Source organism: Octopus sinensis, linkage group LG14 (genome assembly GCF_006345805.1).
Source record: "Octopus sinensis linkage group LG14, ASM634580v1, whole genome shotgun sequence".
Taxonomy (NCBI): domain Eukaryota; kingdom Metazoa; phylum Mollusca; class Cephalopoda; order Octopoda; family Octopodidae; genus Octopus; species Octopus sinensis.
In genome coordinates this window covers 12,639,630-12,664,629 of record NC_043010.1, presented here as the reverse complement: position 1 = coordinate 12,664,629, position 25,000 = coordinate 12,639,630, and the positions used below count along the sequence as shown (strand labels likewise).

At 37.2% G+C, this 25,000-nt stretch overlaps 1 protein-coding gene across 2 annotated transcripts in view; it reads left to right on the top strand.

The window, feature by feature from the left end:
- LOC115219232 (protocadherin-11 X-linked) overlaps positions 1-25,000 on the top strand; it is a 44,636-nt gene that overhangs the window by 13,302 nt on the left and 6,334 nt on the right. The window contains exon 2 of one of the 2 annotated variants that reach the window (XM_029789372.2): positions 5,031-5,181. The exons of the other annotated variant lie outside the window; for it this stretch is intronic. Within the exon in view, the coding sequence (XP_029645232.1) occupies positions 5,031-5,181 (151 nt within the window). The remainder of the gene's footprint in view (positions 1-5,030; positions 5,182-25,000) is intronic. 2 annotated transcript variants of the gene reach the window in all.

The window sequence follows — 25,000 nt, the reverse complement described above, 5'->3', positions numbered from 1 at the left end:
CCAGTTGGAATTTTTCTTCAAGTCGAGTAGCCCATCCGAATTCAAAAGGTCCCTGAATAAGTGTAATTTAAAGATGTAGAACAAAACATTCATGTTTCCAGAGGTGAATTATCCAAACCCCAAAGAATTCTTCTCAACACATGGCTATGATGCTCCCCCACTACTTCTGTTCATGATCAGAGATGCACATATTGTCAGTCACTAAGGGACATGCTCAACTGTGGTGTGGGGCAGAATATTTGCTGTAGCCCATCTTTTTATACCAAGACAAAACAATGTACATGATAACATTTCCTATCATTTAAGATCAGAAGCGATGAGAGCCACTGTCTGGTACTGCATCAGGGCATTTAATATTATTATTATTTTCATATACACTCAATAAATTAAACTGTTGGAAAAGAAAAAATTCTAACATTGGGCTACAAGTAACCTTAGATGCCAAGAACCCTCCTAAGTATCCTAGCTGTCCCTAATAACATTATTTTCCGCAGTTGTACTAAACTGGGTTTTATGCCTATTTCCTCTATCCATCTGCTCAGATCTTTAGGGATAGTTCCCAATGCACCTATAACTTACTGGGATATATTTTACCCGTACTTTCCATAGTTTCTGTCATTCAATAGCTTGGTCCTGGTACTTTGCTATTTTTTCTATACTTCTCATATTAATGTAAAGTCAATTATCTGGCACTTTCTATTCTCTTTATCTACTTCTACCAAATCAGGACTTCTAGCTTCTATTACTCTGTCAGTCTGAATGTTGAAGTCACACAACATCTTATATTTCTTGCCTTCTAGTACTTTACTAGGTTCATGTTCACACCATTTGTCAGTATGTTCAAATACTTGCTTTCTACGTGAGACCATAACCCGTGGCCTTTACCCGGGATGTAGCCAGTCCACTTATGCATACATTTCCTTCTTGGGACACAAGACTCTGCTTGCAATGACCTGTTGAGGCAAGTGAAATCGAAATCGATCAAAAATCAATGGAAATTGTAGTTGTGATACCTGTGATGGTGGCACGTAAAAGAGCCATCCTAGCGTGGCCATTGCCAGCACCGCCTTGACTGGCCTCCGTGCCGGTGGCATGTAAAAAGCACTAACCGATCGTGGTCGTTACCAGCCTCGCCTGGCACCTGTGCCGGTGGCACGTAAAAAGCACCCACTACACTCACAGGGTGGTTGGCATTGGGAAGGGCATCCAGCTGAACTTACCCTGCCCCATCTAAACTATTGTGAGAATGTTGCTTCACTGGCATACTATTAAGGGCGATTAAGGGCTATCAATTTGTTTGTTTTATTTTCAGTTTTTCCATGCTTAACATTAGTTAGATAAAGGTAAAGTTATCTTCTCAAGTCATACAGACTCATAAGCGCTGGTTTCTCAGTTTCTGAAACCACAATCTTATAATCATGAGTCCAACACCCTTTAAAGACTCCGCCGGTTACGACGACGAGGGTCCCAGCTGATACGATCAACGGAACAGCTTGCTCGTGAAATTAATGTGCAAATGGCTGAGCATTCCACAGGCACGTGTACCCTTAACTTAGTTCTCGGGGATAATCAGCGTGACACAGAGACTGACAAGGCTGACCCTTTGAAATACAAGTACAACTCATTTTTGCCAGCTGAGAGGACTGGAGCAACGTGAAATAAAGTGTCTTGCTCAAGGACACAACGCGTCGCCGGGAATCGAACTCACAACCTTACGATCATGAGCCGAATGCCCTAACCACTAAGCCACACGCCCTCACCCATTCCAACACCCTAACTGCTAAGACACATGCATCCACCTAGTATAAGTTGGGCAAACACTTATTATTGAGACATTATTTCAGAACTGGATGTATTTCCTGTCATTAATTCTAAGAGACTTTACATTCCATATGTCTTCAAAAGCAAAGAGCTACACAATGATTTACTGAGAGGGAATGTCATTATAATGTTATTTGTTTGTACAAACATTTTCGTGTGAAGAAGCGGTATGTAAGCATTCATACATTATTACATATATCATGTAAATAAATGTATGTATTATGAGTGTGTGTGTTTGTGTATGTGTGTGTGTGTGTGTGCGTGTGTGTGTGCAGCCATCAATCCAGACATGTTTTATTTCTCTCTCCATTTTTCTTCTCTCCACCTGTTTTCTCTCCTCATTCTTTCCTGTAGAAGAGCATAAGCTCAAAATGTCAAAGACTATTCCGTTTTTCCTGGGTGTCAAATTAATCGGCCTAGTTTGCTGTCCCCTTATTGTTTTTTGGCTTTTTTTGTACGATTTTGAACCATATACATACATGTATGTATTATTATTATTATTATATGTTTGACTTTTGCTTTGTATTTGTACAAGTTGGCTCCAAGTCTCACCTAGAGACCCCAAGAAACAAGTTATAAGTTCATGTTGGTGTTATGCCTAGGGTGCCATATATTTGATTTTATACATAGTATTGTTCTAGAGAATGTTTAAGCAAACAAGACAATTATGAGTTTGTATTAAAATTTGAGATTACATAGACAGTATTTTACGTAGGATATGGGCAGTTCCCATGAGCACTATCTTTTGAATTGCTGCCATTTTGGTGCTTCCTGGTATCTGAGTTAGGTAGCAATCAACCCCTTTTGCTATCATTCCTTGGGCACCTACGACAACAAGTATTGTTTTAGTCTTGACGTTCCACATTTTGCCGCTTTCTATTTTATACTTGCTCAGTTTTTGGTAGGTCTTGACAGATACATTTATATCGATTGGGAGTCATGAGGAGGCATGATTTTTGTCTGAAGTCTTTCAATATAATGTCTGGCCTATTCACGTCTATCTTTCTGTCAGTTTGAATGGTGAAGTTCCAGAGGAGTGAGATGTGATCATTTTTAAGCACTTTATTATTATTATTATTTATTATTATTATTATTATTATTTATTATTATTATTATATTATTATTATTTTTAGTAGTAGTAGTATTTCACTAGTGCATGCTAATTTAGTTAGTGAGTATTTTGTCTCCTCAGATCTCAAGAATCTTTCTTGGGATTCTGGCAAAATATTGGATGTTACTTTTCTGCCAGTCAACAATGTGAGTTGCGAACTCCAATTTCTTTCAGTCTTTGAGGTAGCATTTTGGATGTTGTGCCAAGTGCACCAGATATTACAGGAATAATTATTGTCTTGGCCTTCCACAGACTCCTCAGCTCTCTAGCTAGATCTTGGTATTTCTTGATTTTGTTAATTTTCCTTGGTATTGACTCTGCTATCATAGGGTGTTGCAAAATCCATGAACTATGTGCTTGTTTATTTTGTCCCCTATAATCATGTTTCATCTTCTTGTCTCAATACTATGGTTAGTCTTTATGGTGAAGCCCCACTAGATCTTGTAATTTTCATTTTCTATCGTGGCTCCTTGTTCATGTTCATACCACTCCTTTGATGTTTTGAAGACATACACTTGGCTAACATGCCAATGCACTCCTTTGCTTATACAGTCATGTCTGTGCTTATACTCCTTTTGTGCTGGCATACTGCACTCACTCAAAATATGATCGATACTCTCATCTATTTTCCTGCAGATTCAACCTTTTTATTATTATTATCATCATCATCATCATCATCATCATCATCATCATCATCATCATCCTCGTCATCGTCATCATCATCATCATCATCATCATTATCATCGTCATTATTACTTAGTTATTGTTGCTATATCTCTTACTAAACAGTTTAAGAAATATTGTCATGAGTACAGATAGACATGCATACACATATGTACGTAAACATACACTCACAAAACCACACACACATATATTTGAGTACATTTACCTATTTACATACACACATTTATACATAAACACAGAGAAACAACTTATGTACAAAACACACACACACACACACCTACACACACCTACACACACACACACCTACACACACACACACCTACACACCTACACACACACACATATTATGGTGTTCTTTAAAGCATATTATTAAATTATATACCACTGATTAAACCAACTAAATGAGGCCTCCACGTTAATTGAATAGAAGTTTTAATCCAGATTCAAGAGAGAAAAAGAAAACAAAGCTAACAAACAAAAAAAGGAATAAATAAGAGTTGAAGAATGAGATGAATGAACAAAGAAACCATTCCTTTGTTACTTTATTATCACAGGCAAGATATTTTATTCTTTGAAGAACAATTGTTATTTATTTCATGAAATTATTTTCAAGTTTTTGCAGTAGCATCAACATGACTGCGTGTTGTCATGCATCATCAACAAGCATTTTCACTTTGTCTGCCGCACTGTTAAAAAATATGAAAGAAAGAGTTGATAAAAGATTTAGTCGTGCTTTTCGCTAGCCGAATGTACAGTTGTGATTTGCTTTAAGGCAAATAGCAGGATTCTTTGAGAAAATAAAAATAAAGAGCAACATTCCTCAAAAATTTAATAGAATAGGCCGTTTTATTTGAAATGAAAATTTCAACATTAAATTGATATAAAAAATTATTTTTCAATACATATATATATATATATATGTATGTATATGTATATATAATTTTATTTTATTTTATTCAAATAAATATATATATTTTTTGTTTTATTTTACTTTATTTTATTTTATTATTTTTTGAGAATCAGATTCATGGAGAAAGAGTTGGTTAAATTTTAGAACTTCTTGCAAAAATTGGATTAGATCCCAGAATGTTTTACATATATGTATGTATATATATGTGTGTTTGTGTGTGTATATATATATATGCGTATATATATATATATATATATATATATACACACACACAATATATATATATATATCTGCATATATACATATATATATATATATACATACATACATATGAATATATACTTATATATACTTATATATACATGTGTGTATATATATATGTGTGTGTGCATATGTATAAGTAGATTTTGGACTTAATTATAAAGAAATATTGAAAATTATTCAAATAATTTTAACTAACTATCTATCTATATATTTTTCTTCATTTCCTTTTTGTTGTCAAAGGCTTGTATACAAGAAGTTGGAGGTACATCTGGCAGAATTCACGGCAAACACTTACCATCTCCGGACTATTATCGTAATAATGTATCCATGAGTAGAAAATATAGCCATAGAGTGAATAAAAATGATACAAGCCCATATGAAGAGATACCAGGTATATAGCTTGAGTCTAATTATCTATTGAAACTCTGTGTTGTTTAGATTAGCCGCAAAAGTGTTGTAAGGACACATCCACCATAGATAATACTGAAATGCTTTTGCATAAAGGGCATCCTAGGGTCCTGTTTCCACAATCTACGAATCTCTCTAAATACATTTATAGATTTCAATATATTTGTGTGTGCGCATGTGCATGTAAAGGTATATACCTCTCTCCCTTCCTCTCTATCTCTCTCTCTCTCTTCTCTCTTTTTCTTTCTCATGCATATACTCTTTACTCTTTTACTCTTTTACTTGTTTCAGTCATTTGACTGCCTTTGGTCGAGCAAATCGACCCCGGGACTTATTCTTTGTAAGCCCAGTACTTATTCTATTGGTCTCTTTTGCCGAACCGCTAAGTGACGGGGACATAAACACACCAGCATCGGTTGTCAAGCAATGCTAGGGGGACAAACACACACACACACATACACATATATATATACATATATACGACAGGCTTCTTTCAGTTTCCGTCTACCAAATCCACTCACAAGGCTTTGGTCGGCCCGAGACTATAGTAGAAGACACTTGTCCAAGGTGCCACGCAGTGGGACTGAACCCGGAACCATGTGGTTGGTTAGCAAGCTACTTACCACACAGCCACTCCTGTGCCTATATATGAATTGATTCTATGATCTTGTGACCATGACTATGATACTCTTACCACTAAGCCTCACATCTCTATATCACAAGGTTGTGATTTCAATTCCTTGATCAGGCAGAGCATCGTTTTCTTGAGTAAAAACTCTTCATTTCCCTTTGCTCTGCAATCACTTCAAGGATGCTCTAGAACAAACAAGGTCAATTTGATGGAGGGAATGAGCTAAATCACAACATATACATTTGATCACTGTAAGCAAATCATATATACAGGTTGTTCAGTAAGGAATAGCAAGAACTCTATTGTTTCTGACAAGGAGCCCCTCTACCATGCACACACACAATATATATATACATATATTATATATATATATATATATATATAAATATATATATATATATATATATATATATATATATATTTATATATATATACATATATATATATAAATAATATATATATATATACAAGCAAAACGACCCTGTCCAATGGACGGTGCTGGTGTCAAACATTTAAACCAAATTTTCTCAAAACAACTTGTCCGACCGTCCCATAGGCCTCCCCTTTGAGAAACACTGATTTAACCTAAATTTGAGACACCAGCAAAAGAAGAATATAGATAGACTTTTTTCTATTTCAAAGAAAAACAGCTTTATCGATCGCATTCTCACTTGAAATCGATTTTTGTAATTTTTTCAAGACTTTTACATGCCCTGATACCGTCGGTATCTACATATCAAATTTGAGCACAATCGGATGGAGGATGCCCAAGATCCTAGAAGACACACACACAGACAGACTGAACAGATTTTATATGATATATATATATGTATATATATATGTATATTTATCTATACATATTTATCTATATATAATTTATGTAAAGTTCAGAGACATGGATCCCAGTAGAAGATGTTAGTAAGCATGAAGCAGTTTGCAGAAGGTGTAAAAAACAACTTTCAGAGCGATAGTGGTTTATTGATGTAGTATGTTACTCTTTTACTTGTTTCAGTCATTTGACTGCAGCCATGCTGGAGCACTGCCATTTAATCGAGCAAATCGACCCCAGAGATTATTCTTTGTAAGCCTAGAAATTATTCTATCAATCTCTTTTTGCCAAACTGCTAAGTTATGGGGATGTTAACACACCAGCATTGGTTGTGAAGCGATGCTGAAGGGACAAACACACAAACATATACATATATATATATACATATACAATGGCCTTCTTCCACTTACCATCTACCAAATCCACTCACAAGGTTTTTGGTTGGCCTGAGGCTATAATAGAAGACACTTGCCCAAGGTGCCACGCAATGGGACTGAACCCAGGACCATGTGTTTGGTAAGCAAGCTACTTACCACACGTAAATTTTTCTCATATCAAAGCTTGATATGCTGAAGAAGGTTTATGCAAATAGGTATATTATATATATATATATATGTATATCAATACTAGGATAATTCATTCACCTACTTATATATTATATATATATATAATCCAAATTAAAAGAGTGGAGCACGTAATATCCAGATTACATATGTTTCCTAGCAAGCAGAATCTTGGAAGTAGTAATTATTCAAGGAGGGGTACTTCACTAGCTACTCATTAGGCAGAGTATACCTTAGTCAAATGAAGGTTATATTGTCATCAAGGAAGCTCCTGTTAACTCACAGGAGACTTGATCAATCAGATCTCCTGTGTGTTAACATGGGATCCCTTGACGGCAATGTAACATTCATTTGACTAAGGTATCCTCGGCCTGATGAGTTCGCTAGCAGAGTACCCCTCATTGAATAATTATTACTTCTGAGGTTCTGCTCGTTAAGAAACATATGTAACCTAGATTTTACCTTCTCCATTCCCTAAATTTGGATTATATCTATATCTAAATATATTTGTGTGTGTGTGTATGTGTGTGTGGTGTGTGTGTGTGGTGTGTGTATGTGTGTTGTGTGTGTGTGTGTGTGTATATCATCATCATCATATTGTCTAATGCCTGCTTTATCATGCTTGCATGGGTCAGATGAGGACTTTTGGTCTAGAAAGTTTTTATGACTGGATACCCCTCCTGTCACTTGTTTCCATACAAAATAAAAATCTTCCAGTCTTTCACACATACACACACACACATAGAAAAAACTTGCCCTGGCGGCCAGACATTTTGATATAAGTCAAACCAACAGACAGTCACGTCATGTTCTATGCAAATACCTGGAAATAAATGGCACTTTTTAAAAGAACCATTTTTTTTTTTGCAAACATCATGCAACATGCGAAGACATGGCAAGAAACCAAATTATACTTTTGTGACAGACTGCACGGAAAGGGTACTAAGAAGAAGTCATTATTTACTAATCAGCAATATATATATATATATATATATATATACAATGGGCTTCTTTTGGGTTCTATCTACTAAATCTATGCGCAGTAGAAGAAACTTGCCCTAGCTGCCAGACATTTTGACTTGACTCAAAACAATCTAGTTGGGCAGGGAACTTCTTAACCGCAAAGTCATATATCTATCTATCTATCTCGCTATCTATCTATCTATCTATCTATCTATCTATCTATATATATATATATATATATATATATATATATATATATATATATATAATCACCCCATGGATTTATATGGATAACACCATACAAAATTCTGGTGCATCTAACTTAAGTACCATATTCATTTGTATATATATATATATATATATATATATATATATACACACACACACACACATTGATGTATGGGCATATATGTGTGTATATATCTATGTATATATGCATATAAATAATAAGCATAGATATATGCACATATGTGTGCATGTGTGCGCGTGTGTGTACAATCAAAGAGCTGTAATATGGTACTCAAGACATAAAGAGAAGGAGGGCACATTTATACATTTGAAGATAATTTCTTCTTATAGGACTAGTGAGGATGTATTTAAGAGCTCACCAGTTCTAGTTTTATATATCTGTACGAGTGTGTGCATACATGTGTGTGTGAAAGTGTATGTAAACATGTGTATGTGCGTGCGTGTGTGTGTGTGCATATATATATATATTATGTATGCATAACACACACACATACACACACACACATAGAAAAAACTTGCCCTGGCGGCCAGACATTTTGATATAAGTCAAACCATCAAGTTGGACAGGGAACCTCCCCACTACAAAGTCATATACACACACACACACACACACATATATATATATATACATACATATATACATACATATATATATATGTATATATATATGTACACATACATGTATGTATAACATATATATCATCATCATCATCATCGTTTAACGTCTGCTTTCCATGCTAGCATAATAATGCATTTATATATATGTGTATATATGTATGAATAACACAGGTATATATAACATATATATGTATATATATATATATATGAAGGTTCATGGCTCAGTGGTTAGAGCGTCGAGCTTACAATCATGAGGTTGTGAGTTCAAATCCCGGATAGGCTGTGTGGTGTATTCTTGAGCAAGACACTTTATTTCACGTTGCTCCAGTTCACGCTGCAATGTCACAGGTGCCAAGCTGTTTCGGCCCCTTTGCTTTTCCCTTGGATAACACTGGTGGTATGGAGAGAGGAGGCCGGTATGCATGGGTGACTGCTGGTCTTCCATAAAAACAACCTTGCCCAGACTTGTCCCTGGGCGGGTAACTCTTTAGGTGCAATTCCATGGTCAGTCATGACTGAAGGGGGTCTCAGCATTATATATATGTATGTATGGGTGTCTTTACGTGTGTGTGTTTGTGTGTTTCTGTATATGTGTGCATGTTAAAAATCTCTTCTGTAGGCATAAAATGAGAAATTTAGGTTTGGAGTATAATTAATTTTGCCCAATATTCTAGTAACTGAGCCAATACCCTGATTTAATAATAATAGCAATTCTCAAAATTTCAATATGACTAAAGATCTAAAGATATTATTAATAAATCCAAAGCATATGTAGGTTCTCTCTCCCACTTTCACTTTCCCCCTCTCTCTCTCTTTCTCTCCATAAATATGTATATACACCTGTTGTTATGTCCTGTTATTTGTATTTGTGTAACATTCTCCATTTTTTTTCCATCCTTGTTTTCGTATATATTCGCTACTTTATTCCAAGGAATCTAATGCTCTGAGCTTAGTTTTTTCCTTGGGGTTGACCATATTGGAGCAATCTCGAGTATAAACAGCTGAAATTGCAAAGATAATCTGGAACTCGAATGACCTGTCCTTGTTTTTTTGTATCGTCTATCTGGATGTTTTGTTGTTCCTTTTGTGTATCATCTAACTGTCTGGATGTTTTGTTTTCTTGTCTCATTTTGTATTTTATATTTTTACATACACACACACACACAATATATATATATATACTCATAAACAACCTCTAAGTGTTGCATTCTTCTTTTGCCATTCTACAATGCAAACAACATGTTTAATTAAGCTTCACCCCAACAATACACTTATAGAAACTCTTTCCAAGTAATGTTTAGTTTATAGACATTCCTAAAGGCTTTGCCTAAGAAATATAGCAAAATCTTTTAGAGGGTTAAAAGAATTAAGTCGAATCTTCAAAGTTTAGTCTCCTTCTTTTGCCTACTCTATCATTCTGCCTTTCACTGCACATCAATAGCATCCAAATATGGACAAACTATTGCCAGGAATATTTATGAGCAATCCAAGGAACCATTTCATTTATTTTTTATCTTTTACTTGTTTCGGTCATTGGACTGTGGCCGTGGTGAGTGAGAAACCACCTGGAAGGATTTTAGTTGAATGAATCAACCCCTTATTATCATTTTAAGCCTGGTACTTATTCTATCAGTACCTTTTGCTGAACTACTAAGTTACAAGGTTGTAAACGCACTAACAATGGTTTTCAATCAGTGATGGGGTACAAACACACACATACATACACATGCACACATACACACACACATGTAGATATATAATCGATGGGCTTCTTTCAGTTTCCATCTACCAAATCCACTCACAAGGCTTTGGTCAGCCTGAAGCTATAGTAGAAGACACCCAAAGTGTCACACAGTGGGACTGAACCTGAAACCATGTGGTTGGGAAGTGGACTTCATAACTACACAGCTATACCTGCACATATTTTCTCAAACCCTGCAATAACTGTTATACCTAATCCCATCACGTATATTATTTTAATGGTATAAGCATCTGCGAGCTGGCAGAAACGTTAGCATGCCGAGCGAAATGCGTAGCCGTATTTCGTCTGCTGTTACGTTCTGAGTTCAAATTCCGCCGAGGTCGACTTCGCCTTTCATACTTTCGGGGTCGATAAATTAAGTACCAGTTACGCACTGGGGTCGATGTAATCGACTTAATCCGTTTGTCTGTCCTTGTTTGTCCCCACTGTGTTTAACCCCTTGTGGGTAGTAAAGAAATAGGTATTTCGTCTGCTGTTACGTTCTGAGTTCAAATTCCACCGAGGTCAACTTCGCCTTTCATCCTTTCGGGGTTGATAAATTAAGTACCAGTTACGCACTGGGGTCGATGTAATCGACTTAATCCGTTTGTCTGTCCTTGTTTGTCCTCTCTGTGTTTAACCCCTTGTGGGTAGTAAAGAAATAAGTATTTCGTCTGCCGTTACGTTCTGAGTTCAAATTCCACCGAGGTCAACTTCGCCTTTCATCCTTTCGGGGTTGATAAATTAAGTACCAGTTATGCACTGGGGTCAATGTAATGGACTTAATCCGTTTGTCTGTCCTTGTTTGTCCCCTCTGTGTTTAACCCCTTGTGGGTAGTAAATAAATAGGTATAAACACTGTCATTATTCATACATTTTATTTTCCAAATACTTTCGTTACTATTATCATAGCTTAGGTATTAAAGAATTCATTTGTTAGCATTGTTCAAATAATAAATATTTATCTCATAAATATACATGTGTCACATGAGATGGTTGTGGGGTAAAGAAATGATCACCTGTTAGCTGCAATTTGAAATCACATCCACTGTTAATTCTACTGTATATTTGCTTGAAGGCCTTTCACTGTTATGACAGAGTAAATACAAAACTATAAATCACCTAACCTGTCATAGAGTTTGTTTTTGTTAGCTCCAGTATTATTTTCCTCTTCTTTATTATTTATAAGTGACTCAAATCTTGAAACTGATGTGAATTTATTGAATGCTTGTGAGCTGAAGTTTGAACCTGCATTTACCTAACCCCTTGCATATTAGCCTGTCTCTCCATCAATTATGATGACAAGAATTCCAGTTGATTCAATCAGTGAAAGAACATGAGGATCTTTTCGGTTTGAACAGCAGTTTTTGCTATCGGTGTCATATGAAATTGTCACCCATAATTATGACCCTAGTATCGATCTATTGCATTTCAATCTGTTTTAGGGTTAGGGTTAGGGGTGGGGGGAAGGGTATCTTTTTTTCTTCACAAATGTAAATAAACCCAATCTGTTTCTTAAACGAGGGACATATTCATAGGGCACAGAATGTTTTTTACCTCAATAGACATCATTGATTGGTTGAAATTGCAGAAATTGAAGAAAAAAAACAACAAATATCTTACAAACTATAGAATTTTCTCAATAAAGCCAAGAGAAAAAGATGTTTTATAAACACATTCTACCAGTATACAAAGTTTAAAAGTGTTTAGTTACATGGAAATTATTTTAAAAAACTGCCGTTCAAACCGAAAAGATCCGAACATGAAATTAATGTGCAAGTGGTTGAGCACTCCACAGACATGCACACCCTTAACATAGCTCTCAGAGAGATTCAGTCTGACATGGAATGTGACAATGCTGACCCTTTTGAATTAAAAGTACAACTCATTTTTGCCAGACGAGTGGACTGGAGCAACGTGAAATAAAGTGTCTTGCTCAAGGCATAGCGCACCACCAGGAATTGAACTCACGATCTTACATTCATCCTAAACACCTGAAATTGCTCCTGATTCAACGAGGCAAACTTCCTGGTATAAAGTGATCTAAATTAAGACCTGCCATCAAAATTTCATGTTAATCTATGTTCCAGACACCAGCTTAATAATGAACAAAGTTATTTTAGTAAATTCTTATTGAAGAATTTGCTAAAATAGGTGCAAGTGTGGCTTTGTGGTAAGAAACTTACTACCCAACCACATGGTTCTGGGTTCAATCCCACTGTGTGGCACCTTAGGCAAATGTCTTCTACTACAGCCTTGAGTTGACCATCACATATGTATGTATATATATATATATATATAATATATATATATTATATATATATATATATATATATTATATATATATATAGGGAGAGTTTACGAAAAAAACAAAAGACGAAGACAGGTGTTGTACAAAACAAACAGATGTATTAGTATAACGTTCAGGAATAGAAAAAGTCTTTTACATTTCGAGCGAGAGAAAAAAACAAGGAGAGAAAAAAATGTGTGTGTAGTGTCTAATGATCTATTATATATATATATATATATATATATGTGTGTGTGTGTATGTCTATATGTACATATCTATGTGTGTACCTCTATGTCTGGGTTTGTTTCCCCCCCCCCACCAGCAACTTGACAACCAGTGTTAATGTGTTTACGCCCCTGTTATTTATCAGTTTGGCAAAAAGAGACCAATAGAATAAGTACTAGGCTTAAAGAAATAAGTCCTGGCATTGATTTGTTTGACTAAAAAGAAAAAAAAACCTTCAAGGCAGTGCTCCAGCCTGGCCACAGTCAAATGACTGAAACAAGTAAAAGGATAAAAGGATTAACCTTAAAATTTATTAAGTAGAGTATGTCAATAGAAATATGGTAACAAAAGTGTTAATAAAGGATTTCATAGAGGTAGCATTATACTAATTTGCTAAGGTAGCGAGCTGGTAGAATCGTTAGCATGCTGGACGAAATGCGTGGTGGTATTTCGCCTGTCGCTACATTCTGAGTTCAAATTCCGCCAAGGGTGACTTTGCCTTTTATTCTTTTGGGCTCAATAAATTAAGTACCTGTGATACACTGGAGTCGATGTAATCGACTAGTCCCCTCCCCCAAAATTTCAGGCCTTGTGCCTATAGTAGAAAGAATTATACTAATTTGCTAAAATTCGTAGAAACAATATTGTGATTGGGAAGTAATTCCCTATTTTAAAACACTTATGAATTATTTATTATTGTCTGGCAACCGTGTCGGTGGCACGTAAAAGCACCATCCGTTCATGTCAGTTGCCAGCCTCGGCTGGCCCCCGTGCCGGTGACACGTAAAAGCACCGTCCGTTCATGGCCGTTTGCCAGCTCTGTCTGGCCCTGTGTCGGTGGCACGTAAAAGCACCATCCGTTTGTGGCCGTTTGCCAGCTCTGTCTGGCCCCGTGTCGGTGGCACGTAAAAGCACCATCCATTCGTGTTCATTGCCAGCCTCGGCTGGCCCCCATGCTGGTGACACGTAAAAGCACCGTCTGTTCGTGGCCGTTTGCCAGCTCTGTCTGGCCCCGTGTCGGTGGCACGTAAAAGCACCATCCGTTCATGTCCGTTGCCAGCATCGCCTGGCCCCGTGCCGGTGACACGTAAAAGCACCATCCGTTCATGGCCGTTTGCCAGCTCTGTCTGGCACCTGTGCAGGTGGCACGTAAAAAACACCCACTACACTCGCGGAGTGGTTGGCGTTAGGAAGGGCATCAAGCCGTAGAAACACTGCCAGATCTGACTGGGCCTGACGAAGCCTTCCAGCTTCACAGACCCCAGTTGACCCGTCCAACCCATGCTAGCATGGAAAGCGGATGCTAAATGATGATGATGATTAATTGTAATTCTTTTCTCAAATTTTCTGTGTTTGTTTTTTGAAGTATGAGAATTTAATCCATGCTCTATTGTTCTACCACCACTCATATCTCACTGAGATATTTAGAAATTTAATATTTCTAATTTTGGTGAACAGTGAATAAACTTCACTAAAAATATATATATTTGCGGAGGATTGGCAAACACCTCAACTAGCAGGACTTGCTACCCTAGACTGATGACAAGCAAGACTCAAAAACATGCATGTCTCCAGATGCAGGCCTAGCTTTTGGGGGTGCTTGTCTCCCCTTAGCAAATATAAGGACATAGGAAATGTGTCAAAGCCGACAGGAAGCGTCGATGCTTCCTAGGGCTAAATAGCAGTGGTGTGATTCCCTTTACGGGACTGTCACATTAAGTTGACAGTATACAACTGCTCTGTTGCTCTTGTCATTCGTAAATGGCTGAATGCCCACTTCTCTGAGACGTGGATGGGTTGTTGTGGTCTGCATGAGTGAGTGGCCAGTCAGGAGTCCCAACTTAACACCTTGTGACTTCTTTCTTTGGGGTTGGTTAAAGGAAAAAGTCTGCTGTACCAAACCAAGGATTTTGGAAGAACTTGAAGGGTGCACATGTGAAGGTATACCTTCACAAAAGGCGGCGAGCTGGCAGAATCATCAGCACACCGGGTGAAATGCTTAGCAGTATCTCGTCTGCCGCTACGTTCTGAGTTCAAATTCTGCCGAGGTCAACTTTGCCTTTCATCCTTTTGGGGTCGATTAAATAAGTACCAGTTATGCACTGGGGGTTGATGTAATAGGCTTAATCCGTGTGTCTGTCCTTGTTTGTCCCCCCCCTCTGTTTAGCCCCTTGTGGGTAGTAAAGAAATAGATATACCTTCCATCCCACAAGAGTTCCTGGTGAAATCAGTTGACGCAATTCCTAAGTGACTCAAGAAGCTGGTGGTGACATCTGGAGCCCGTATCAAATATTAAATAAAACCTCATACAAAAGCTTTTCTCTCATATCCATTTTTTTTTTGGTAAAAATTACAATTAACAAATAATTTATAAGTATTTTAAAATAGGCGCAGGAGTGGCTGTGTGGTAAGTAGCTTGCTAACCAACCACATGGTTCCGGGTTCAGTCACACTGCGTGGCATCTTGGGCAAGTGTCTTCTGCTATAGCCCTGGGCTGACCAATGCCTTGTGAGTGGATTTGGTAGACGGAAACTGAAAGAAGCCTGTCGTATATATGTATATATATGTGTTTGTGTGTCTGTGTTTGTCCCCCTAGCATTACTTGACAACTGACAGTGGTGTGTTTACGTCCCCGTCACTTAGCAGTTCGGAAAAAGACGCCGATAGAATAAGTACTGGGCTTACAAAGAATAAGTCCCGGGGTCGATTTGCTCGACTAAAGGCGGTGCTCCAGCATGGCCGCAGTCAAATGACTGAAACAAGTAAAAGAGTTAAAGAGTTAAGAGAAAGTTACTTTTCAATCACCCTGTATATCTATATCAATATGATTCATAACTAGCATAAGGGTTTGTAGTTAGTAAAGAGAACCATTGGAAATTAGTAGTGATTTAGTTACAGATGAAAACGTGCAATGTTGGTAGGCAACGGCATTTCATGGGATTAATTGTATGTGGGGGTAGATTTTGTTTTAGTTGTGAAACGATCCCTTCATATCAGAATTGCTGGCCTTAAGCTCCATGTTGCAAACATTTACTTTGTTGTTGCTGTCATTATTGTTGCTATTGATGCTGTTGTTGTTATTGCTGTTGTCGTTGATGTTGTTGTTGCTGTCATTGATGTTGATGTTCGTAGCTCAAGGAGGTGAGCCCCGTTCTATGCTCGGGTCAAGGTATAGAAACCCCCCCCCCCAGTATCAGCAGTGGGGCCTTACAGCATGTGCTGGTTTACCCCCTGCTGCTGCATCAATCTGGTTCTGTACCCCCTTTGTGCAATATCGAATTCACTCATCCGTCCACAAACACTTTCCAAGCTTTCCTGTCATTTATAAACTCTCTTGCCTCTCTCATTCCAGCACCTCAAACCATCAAAGCTCACTCCATCCATCCACACAAACTGAGATATGTGTGTGTGTGTGTGTGTGCATGCATGCACGTGTGTGTGCATGTGTGTGTGTATATATATATATATATCATCATCATCATCATCATCGTGTAGCGTCCGCTTTCCATGCTAGCATGGGTTGGACGGTTCAACTGGGGTCTGTGAAGCCAGAAGGCTGCATCAGGCCCAGTCTGATCTGGCAGTGTTTCTACGGCTGGATTCCCTTCCTAACACCAACCACTCCGTGAGTGTAGTGGGTGCTTTTTACGTACCACCCGCACAGGTGCCAGACAGAGCTGGCAAACGGCCACGGACGGATGGTGCTTTTTACGTGCCATATATGTATATATATTTCTTTATTGCCCACTAGGGGCTAAACATAGAGGAGACAAACAAGGACAGACAATGAATTAAGTCGATTACACTGACCCCAGAGCATAACTAGTACTTATTTAAACGACCCCAAAAGGATGAAAGTCAAAGTCGACCTTGACGGAATTTGAGCTCAGAACGTAACGACAGACGAAATACCTCTAAGCATTTCACCTGGCGTGCAAACAATTCTGCCACTTCTCCACCTTGATATATACATACACACACATATATATATATATATATATATATATATATATATATATATATATATATGTGTGTGTATATATATATATATATATATATATATATATATTTATATATGTATATACACACACACACACACATATATATATATTATATATATATATATACATATATATATATACACGTGTGTGCGTGTGTTTTGTGTCTGTGTTTGTGTCTCACCTCTGCTAGACAACCAGTGTTGGTGTGTTTATGTCCTTGTAACTTAGTGGTTCAGCAAAAGAAACTGTTCGAATAAGTATCAGGCTTTAAGAAAGCCGTAAGTATTGGGGGAAGGGGTCACTCGCTTGACTTAAATCCTTCAAGGCAGTATCCCAGCAATGGCTGCAGTCTAACCACTGAAACAAGTAAAGAATAAAAGATTAGTGATCACCACTTCAGCCTGTCCTTTCTCCCCTGATCAAATCCCTCTGGAATTCCCTGTCTGCCCATGTTCTTTCCTACTTGTGTCAACCCGCAACTAACCCAGCGAAGCTATAACCTTATTAGTCTTACTCCTCTCTGGAAATTTTTGGCCAAATCTGGTCCTAATATTCTCTCTGTTTTAAGTTCAAACTGGCCAGCTCCAGCCTCTCACACTTACCCTACAATGCCATTCTAAAAATGAACAATCACACCATGGAAATCTTGATGCTGCAAGATAAGAAAATGCACGATTAATTCAAAAACAATGTGAATATGCTTTACATTTGACAGTACAATCTGAAAGTCTAAGGGTTAAGATAGTACTATGTGTTTTGAGGGTGGAGGTGCGTGGTTTAGTGGTTAGGGTGTCAGCATCATGATTGTAAGATTGTGGTTTCGATTCCTGGACCAGGTGATGCGTTGTGTTCTTGAGCAAAACACTTCATTTCACATTGCTCCACTCCACTCAGCTGGCAAAAAGGAGTAACGCTGCGATGCACTGGCATCCCGTCCAGCTGGGGAACACATACGCCATAGAAACCAGGAAACTGGGCCCATGAGCCTGGCTAGGCTTTAAAAGGGCGCATTTGTGGAGGGGCGTGGCTTAGTGGTTAGAGTGTCAGCATCATGATTGTAAGATTGTGGTTTCAATTCCTGGACCAGGTGATGCGTTGTGTTCTTGAGCAAAACACTTCATTTCACGTTGCTCCAGTCCTCTCAGCTGGCAAAAAGGAGTAACGCTGCGATGGACTGGCGTCCCATCCAACTAGGGAACACATACGCCATAGAAACCAGGAAACCAAAATGCAAATATATGGGAAGCTACCGTCTGTATCATCTCTTGTGAAAGGTAGAAGAGTCCAGTTTGCTGGACATTGTTGTAGAGCTGAAAACCAGGCAATTTCTACTCTTCTCCTCTGGAAGCCATCTACTCGCAATACCAGAGGGCGCACACTCTCCTACCCTGATGTAATCTCCAGGGATACAGGCATCCAGCAACAGGACCTCCATAATGCCATCATGGACCGTGAAGTCTGGCGTAGCATGGTAAATTCCATTGTCTCGACCACGGTCGAACAATGATGATGATGATTTATTTTTATGTGTTTTGAGAATGAATGAGAGCAATTTCGCTGCTGTTTCTAGCTGGTCAAAAGACCATGTAAAGGCTCTCTGTTGATGTTACTGTATAATGACCAATGTCAGTTCTTATTAACCGTTACAATACAATCAAGGAACTTATATGGGGACTCATATATCTTATTTGCTCAAGTATTTTGCTAATGTCAACTTTAATAAGATGGATTTCATCAAAAACTTTGTTGTATTAGTGGTGTTTAATGTCAGAAAGAAAGGAATTCGTTAAAGCTGCAGTCTGAATTAGCTTGCTCTCTTCTGGTTTGCAAAGAAGGCGAGAGACACTGAAAGTGATCAATGAGTTATTCACTAACAATGTTCTCTACAAAGAATTGTGAAAATTGTGAAAAGTATGGATTTTTTCCTTTTACTTTTTTTTTTCTTTTACTTTTTTTTTTCTTGCCAGAGACGTTTTCTTAAGGGTGCCAACATTGACAAATGAAAATAAGTGAAACTAATTAGGGAAAATGAAGATCATTAATTAAACAAGTTTGTAAAGAAAGTTGGAAATGTTAGAATATCATCTTTAAAACATTAATTTCCAATATACCAAGGAAAGGTTTTGACTGCTCTTCAGTGACACTTCAGAAAATTAATATGGTGAAGGGCCAGAATCGATTATAGATTCTGCATTGTTATAAAAATGGGGGAGAAAATAAATAAATAAATAAATGAATGAATGAAAAAAGGACACCTTCAACGCATAGAGCAACGCACGCTTATAGACATACTCATGCACAAACATATGCATAGACATATACATATACATATACACGCAGACATAAAAATATATACACACATATAAACATACATATGTACACATTCAAACATACAAATATATGCTCACATAAATATACACATTCACGTGCAGAGCCATAAGTACACACACACATACACACATTCACACACACACACATACATAAACATATATATATACTCACATATACATATAAATATACATACACATAGACATACTCAAATACACAAATATACAGACACATAAACATACATATGTACACACTCAAACATACAAATATATGCTCACATGAATATACACATTCACGTGCAGAGCCATAAGTACACAAACACATACACACATTCACACACACACACATACATAAACATATATATATACTCACATATACATATAGATATACATACACATAGACATACTCAAACACACAAATATACACACACATAAACAAACACATATACAGACATGAAAAATACGCACACACATAGACATATGCATACATATGCACACAGACAAAAATATATAAATATATAGACATAGACACACATATAGGCATACATATAGTGACATACAAACACTGACGTACTCATAGACATACATATATACACATACTGATATACACATATGCATATATGATCTAAAATTTCAGAGTAAAAAAGGCAAAATAATTTTCAGCTTATTTTATATTTCGTTCATGAGGAGTTTGAAATTCAAATGTTTTGAGTGAATTATGAAGGTTAATAAATAGGAGGTGTATAACTGGCTGTGTGGTCAAGAGGTTTGTTTTGCAGCTACAGGCTTTCAGGTTTCATTCTGATTTGTGGCAACTTTGGCAAATGTCTTCACAAGAACTTTGGGCTAACCATATACTTTGAGTGGAAAATTTGTGGGCAGAAACTTTATGGAACTATATGAGGGGAATAAACGTATGCACACACACACACACACACACATATAGGACAAGATTCTTTCAGTTTATGCCTACCAAATCCCAAGGCTTCGGTTGGCCTGGGGCTATAATAGAAAACACTTGACCAAGGTGCCATACAGTGGGACTGAACCCAGAACCATGTAGTTAAAAAGCAAGCTTCTTACCACACAGCCACACCTATACCTATGGAACATATATGCACGTGTGTGTGTGTGAACAAACAAAAGAAGGGCACTCGGCAAATTTATTGGGAGTTACATGTATGCATGAAAACAATTTGATTCAAATTCGTTGGTACTCTGAGTTTCAAGCATGATGCTAATCTTCAGCCATTTTGAATTTGAATGAGAGAAGTTGATTGTTATTACTGTAAAGTGGGCTGTGACTGGTGGAGGAAGGTCATGTGGTGTCGTGGTTTGATGTTGATTTATCAGCAGCAACAGTTACTTGGAAAATACTGCATGGGGAACAGGAAATTGACTGCATAGAGGACAGGAAATTGACCATGTGGTGGACAGGAAATCGGTTGCGTTGTTGGAGGGGAAGTAAGAAGGGCTGGTATGTGTAAGTATAGAGTTGTATATGTGAGTGTGTGTTCATGTATGCATATATACATATGTACATATAAATGAATACACGTGTGTGTGTGTTTGTGTGTATGTGTGTGTGTGTATGTGTGCATGCATGTGAATGCATGTGTGTGTGCATGCTCACATGTTCATTCACATGTGTGCGTGTGTATGGGCATATGCATGCCCATGTACAGATGTACATGCTCGCATCAATATAGACATGCACACAAAACCATATGAAGCATGTACACACACTCACATATACAACTATATACTTGCACATATTGCCCCTTCCTACTTCCCCTCCAACAATGTGACCGATTTCCTGTCCACCACATGGTCGATTTCCTGTCCTCCATGTGGTCGATTTCCAATACCACATACAGTATTTTCCAAGTAACTGTTGATGCTGATATATCAACATTAAACCATGACACCATGTGACCTTCCTCAACCAATCGCAGCCCACCTTATGGTATTAACAATTAACTTCTCTCATTCAAATTCAAAGTGGCTGAAGATTAGCATCACACCTGAAACTTGGAGTATCAATGAATTTGAATCAAACTGTTTAGATCCACATATATATATAGAGAGAGAATTTACAAAAAAATAAAAAAACAAAAGATGGGTGTATAAACAACAAACAGATGTATTAGTTTAAAGCTCAGGAAGTGGAAAAGTCTTTAACATTTCGAGCCTACGCTCTTCCACAGAAAGGAACACAGAAATAAACAGGGAGAGAAAATAGAAAAATATTTAGTGGCTAGCGATCTATCGTGGTAAATATATAAGAGTGGCTGTGTGGTAAGTAGCTTGCTAACCAACCACATGGTTCAGGGTTCAGTCCCGCTGCATGGCATCTTGAGCAAGTGTCTTCTGCTATAGCCCCAGGCCGACCAATGCCTTGTGAGTGGATTTGGTAGACGGAAACTGAAAGAAGCCTGTCGTATATATGTATATATATATATATATATGTGTGTGTGTGTGTGTGTTTGTGTGTCTGTGTTTGTCCCTCTAGCATTGCTTGACAACCGATGCTGGTGTGTTTACGTCCCCATCACTTAGCGGTTCAGCAAAAGAGACCGATAGAATAAGTACTAGGCATACAAAGAATAAGTCCCGGGGTCGACTTGCTCGACCAAAGGCGGTGCTCCAGCATGGCCACAGTCAAATGACTGAAACAAGTAAAAGAGTAAATATATATCACAGTTCAGCAAAAGAGACCAAAAGAATAAGTACTTGGCTTTAAAAAATAAGTTCTGAAGTCGATTTGTTCAACTAAAATCCATCAAGGTGGTACCCCAGCATGGCCGCAGTCAAACCACTGAATCAAGTAAAATATAAAAGATATATTGTAGTCATCTTCATTGTTTTACTGTTTTACTTTTCCATGCTTGAATGGTTCAGACAGAATTTGCTGATGCAGATTTTCTATGGCTGGATGCTTGTCTTGTCACCACCTTTCACTTGTTCGTAAGTGATGTGAATATTATTTCCCCATGACCAGACATGTTTCGAGGAAGATTGGAAAATGAGGGACACTGTTTGCATGACGGAGATGATTGTTTTACAGTAAAATACACACACACACACATGCACACACGTATGCATTCACACACACACACACACACACACATATATAGACACATATAAACATGTATACATCACATACACACATACACACATATATAGATGCACACACATACACATGTATACATTCACACACACATACACATATGTATAGACCCACACACACATAAGCACATATATATATAGATACACACATATACATGTATACTTTCACATACACACACATACACACATATACACACATGTATACATATATATATATATAAACACACACACACATTTATATACAAAGGGATTTTGGGGTTTTCTGTTTATGAAATCCACTCACAAAGCTTTGGTTAGCCCAGGCTTTAGACAAAGACACCTGCCCAAGGTACCATGCTGTGAGACGGAACCTGAAACCATATATATATGTGTATATGTGTGTGTGTATGTGTCATTGTCTTTGTGTTTGTCCCCTCCCCCACTGCCTCACCACTGCTTGACAATTGGTACTGGTTTATTTATGTCCCTGTAACTTAGCGGTTTGGCAACACAGACAAATAAAATAAGTACCAGGTTCAGAAATAATTACCAGGGTCGACTCATTAGACTAAAAATCCTTCAAGGTGGTGCCCCAGCATGGTCGCATTCTAGTGACTGATACAAACAGGTAAAAGGTAAGCAATTAAGGATGAAAGTTAAAAGATGCTAAAACACTTGTTTATAGATTTGAATAGATTCTGTAGAAGATTCTAGTTTATTCCATTTAGCTTTTCTCCTACTACTATTCCCTCGGGTTCGAATCCTTTCAAAATCCTCTCCTCTGCTGGGGTCAATAAAAGCAATAACTTTATAACTTTGACTAATCACCAATTTCATAGTGACCCCGTCAAAAGAAATCGAAATTAATTTTACCAAATACGCGATAACTTTATACCAAATTGAATATATATAACGGATAACAAAATAAAAAAAATAAAACAAAACAAAAAAACACACACAAAAAAAAACAAAACAAATTCTGTTACTTTATTTAGTCGGTAATTTATATTATATACGTATATATATGTGTGTATTTGGTTTATGCTGTTGCTGTATAGAATGCAATGATATTGTCCCTCAGTTTTTTTTGGCTTTGCTCCCAAGTCCATTGTGAAATTGTTCAGTGATTTTTGTTATTGTTGATTGTTTCTTGTGGCTGACATGAAATATGCTTATCTTGCTATAACAATTAAATATGGGAAATGGTTTGAAAAGTGGAATGTCACACGTCATAAAATGGGGATATTGAAGACAGCTATCTGATTAATAAACTCATTTTTCTATGCTATTCTTAACAAATAGCTAAGTCTTTGTTCTGATAAGATCTTAAAAGCATATAAACTGTTTGGGACCTTGCCATAATAAATAAAGTAGAAATGAAATAGCGAACTAGATAGGTGGCAGGTATAGTTGTGTGGTTTAGAAGTTTGCTTCCCAGCCTCATGGTTCCAGGTTCAGTCCTGCTGCAAGGCAATATGGGCAAGAGTCTTTGAGCAGAACCTTATGAATGGATTTGGTAGATTGAAACTGAAACAAACCCATTGTATTACATGCTATATAATGTGTGTATATATTATGTATCTATAATATATAATATATATTATGTTGTATATATCATATATATATGTATGTATATATATATATGTATATATATATATATGTATGTTATATATATATATATGTATGTACTATATATATATATATATATATGTATATATATATATGCATATATTATATATATATGTATATATATATTATTATATATATATCTATATGTATGTATATATATACATATGTATGTATATATATATATATATGTTATATTATATATATATATGTATTATATATATATACATATGTATGTATATATATATATATATGTATATATATATAATATTATATATATATGCTATTACCCCAGTGCACCAATTCCCCACATTGCTGCCACTAACACACACAAAAAATCCCGCCCCTCGCAACAGTCAAAACACCAGCCACTACACACCTCATTCCTACTCAATGCACAAGGTGTCAGCCCTTCCATCAATGCAGAAAAATGGAAGGTCCAATCATTGAAGACTGGGTTGGTAACCATTCACACCACATCCCTTTCTTCATTCTCACTGAGACCCACCTTGACAACTCCACTTGGAAGCCAAAGTGAGAGTGAAGAATTTCACAACCATCCGCGCGGATCGTATCGGCAGGAGGAAGGGTGGAACTGCCATTTTCCTGCATGATTCATTTACGGCAGAT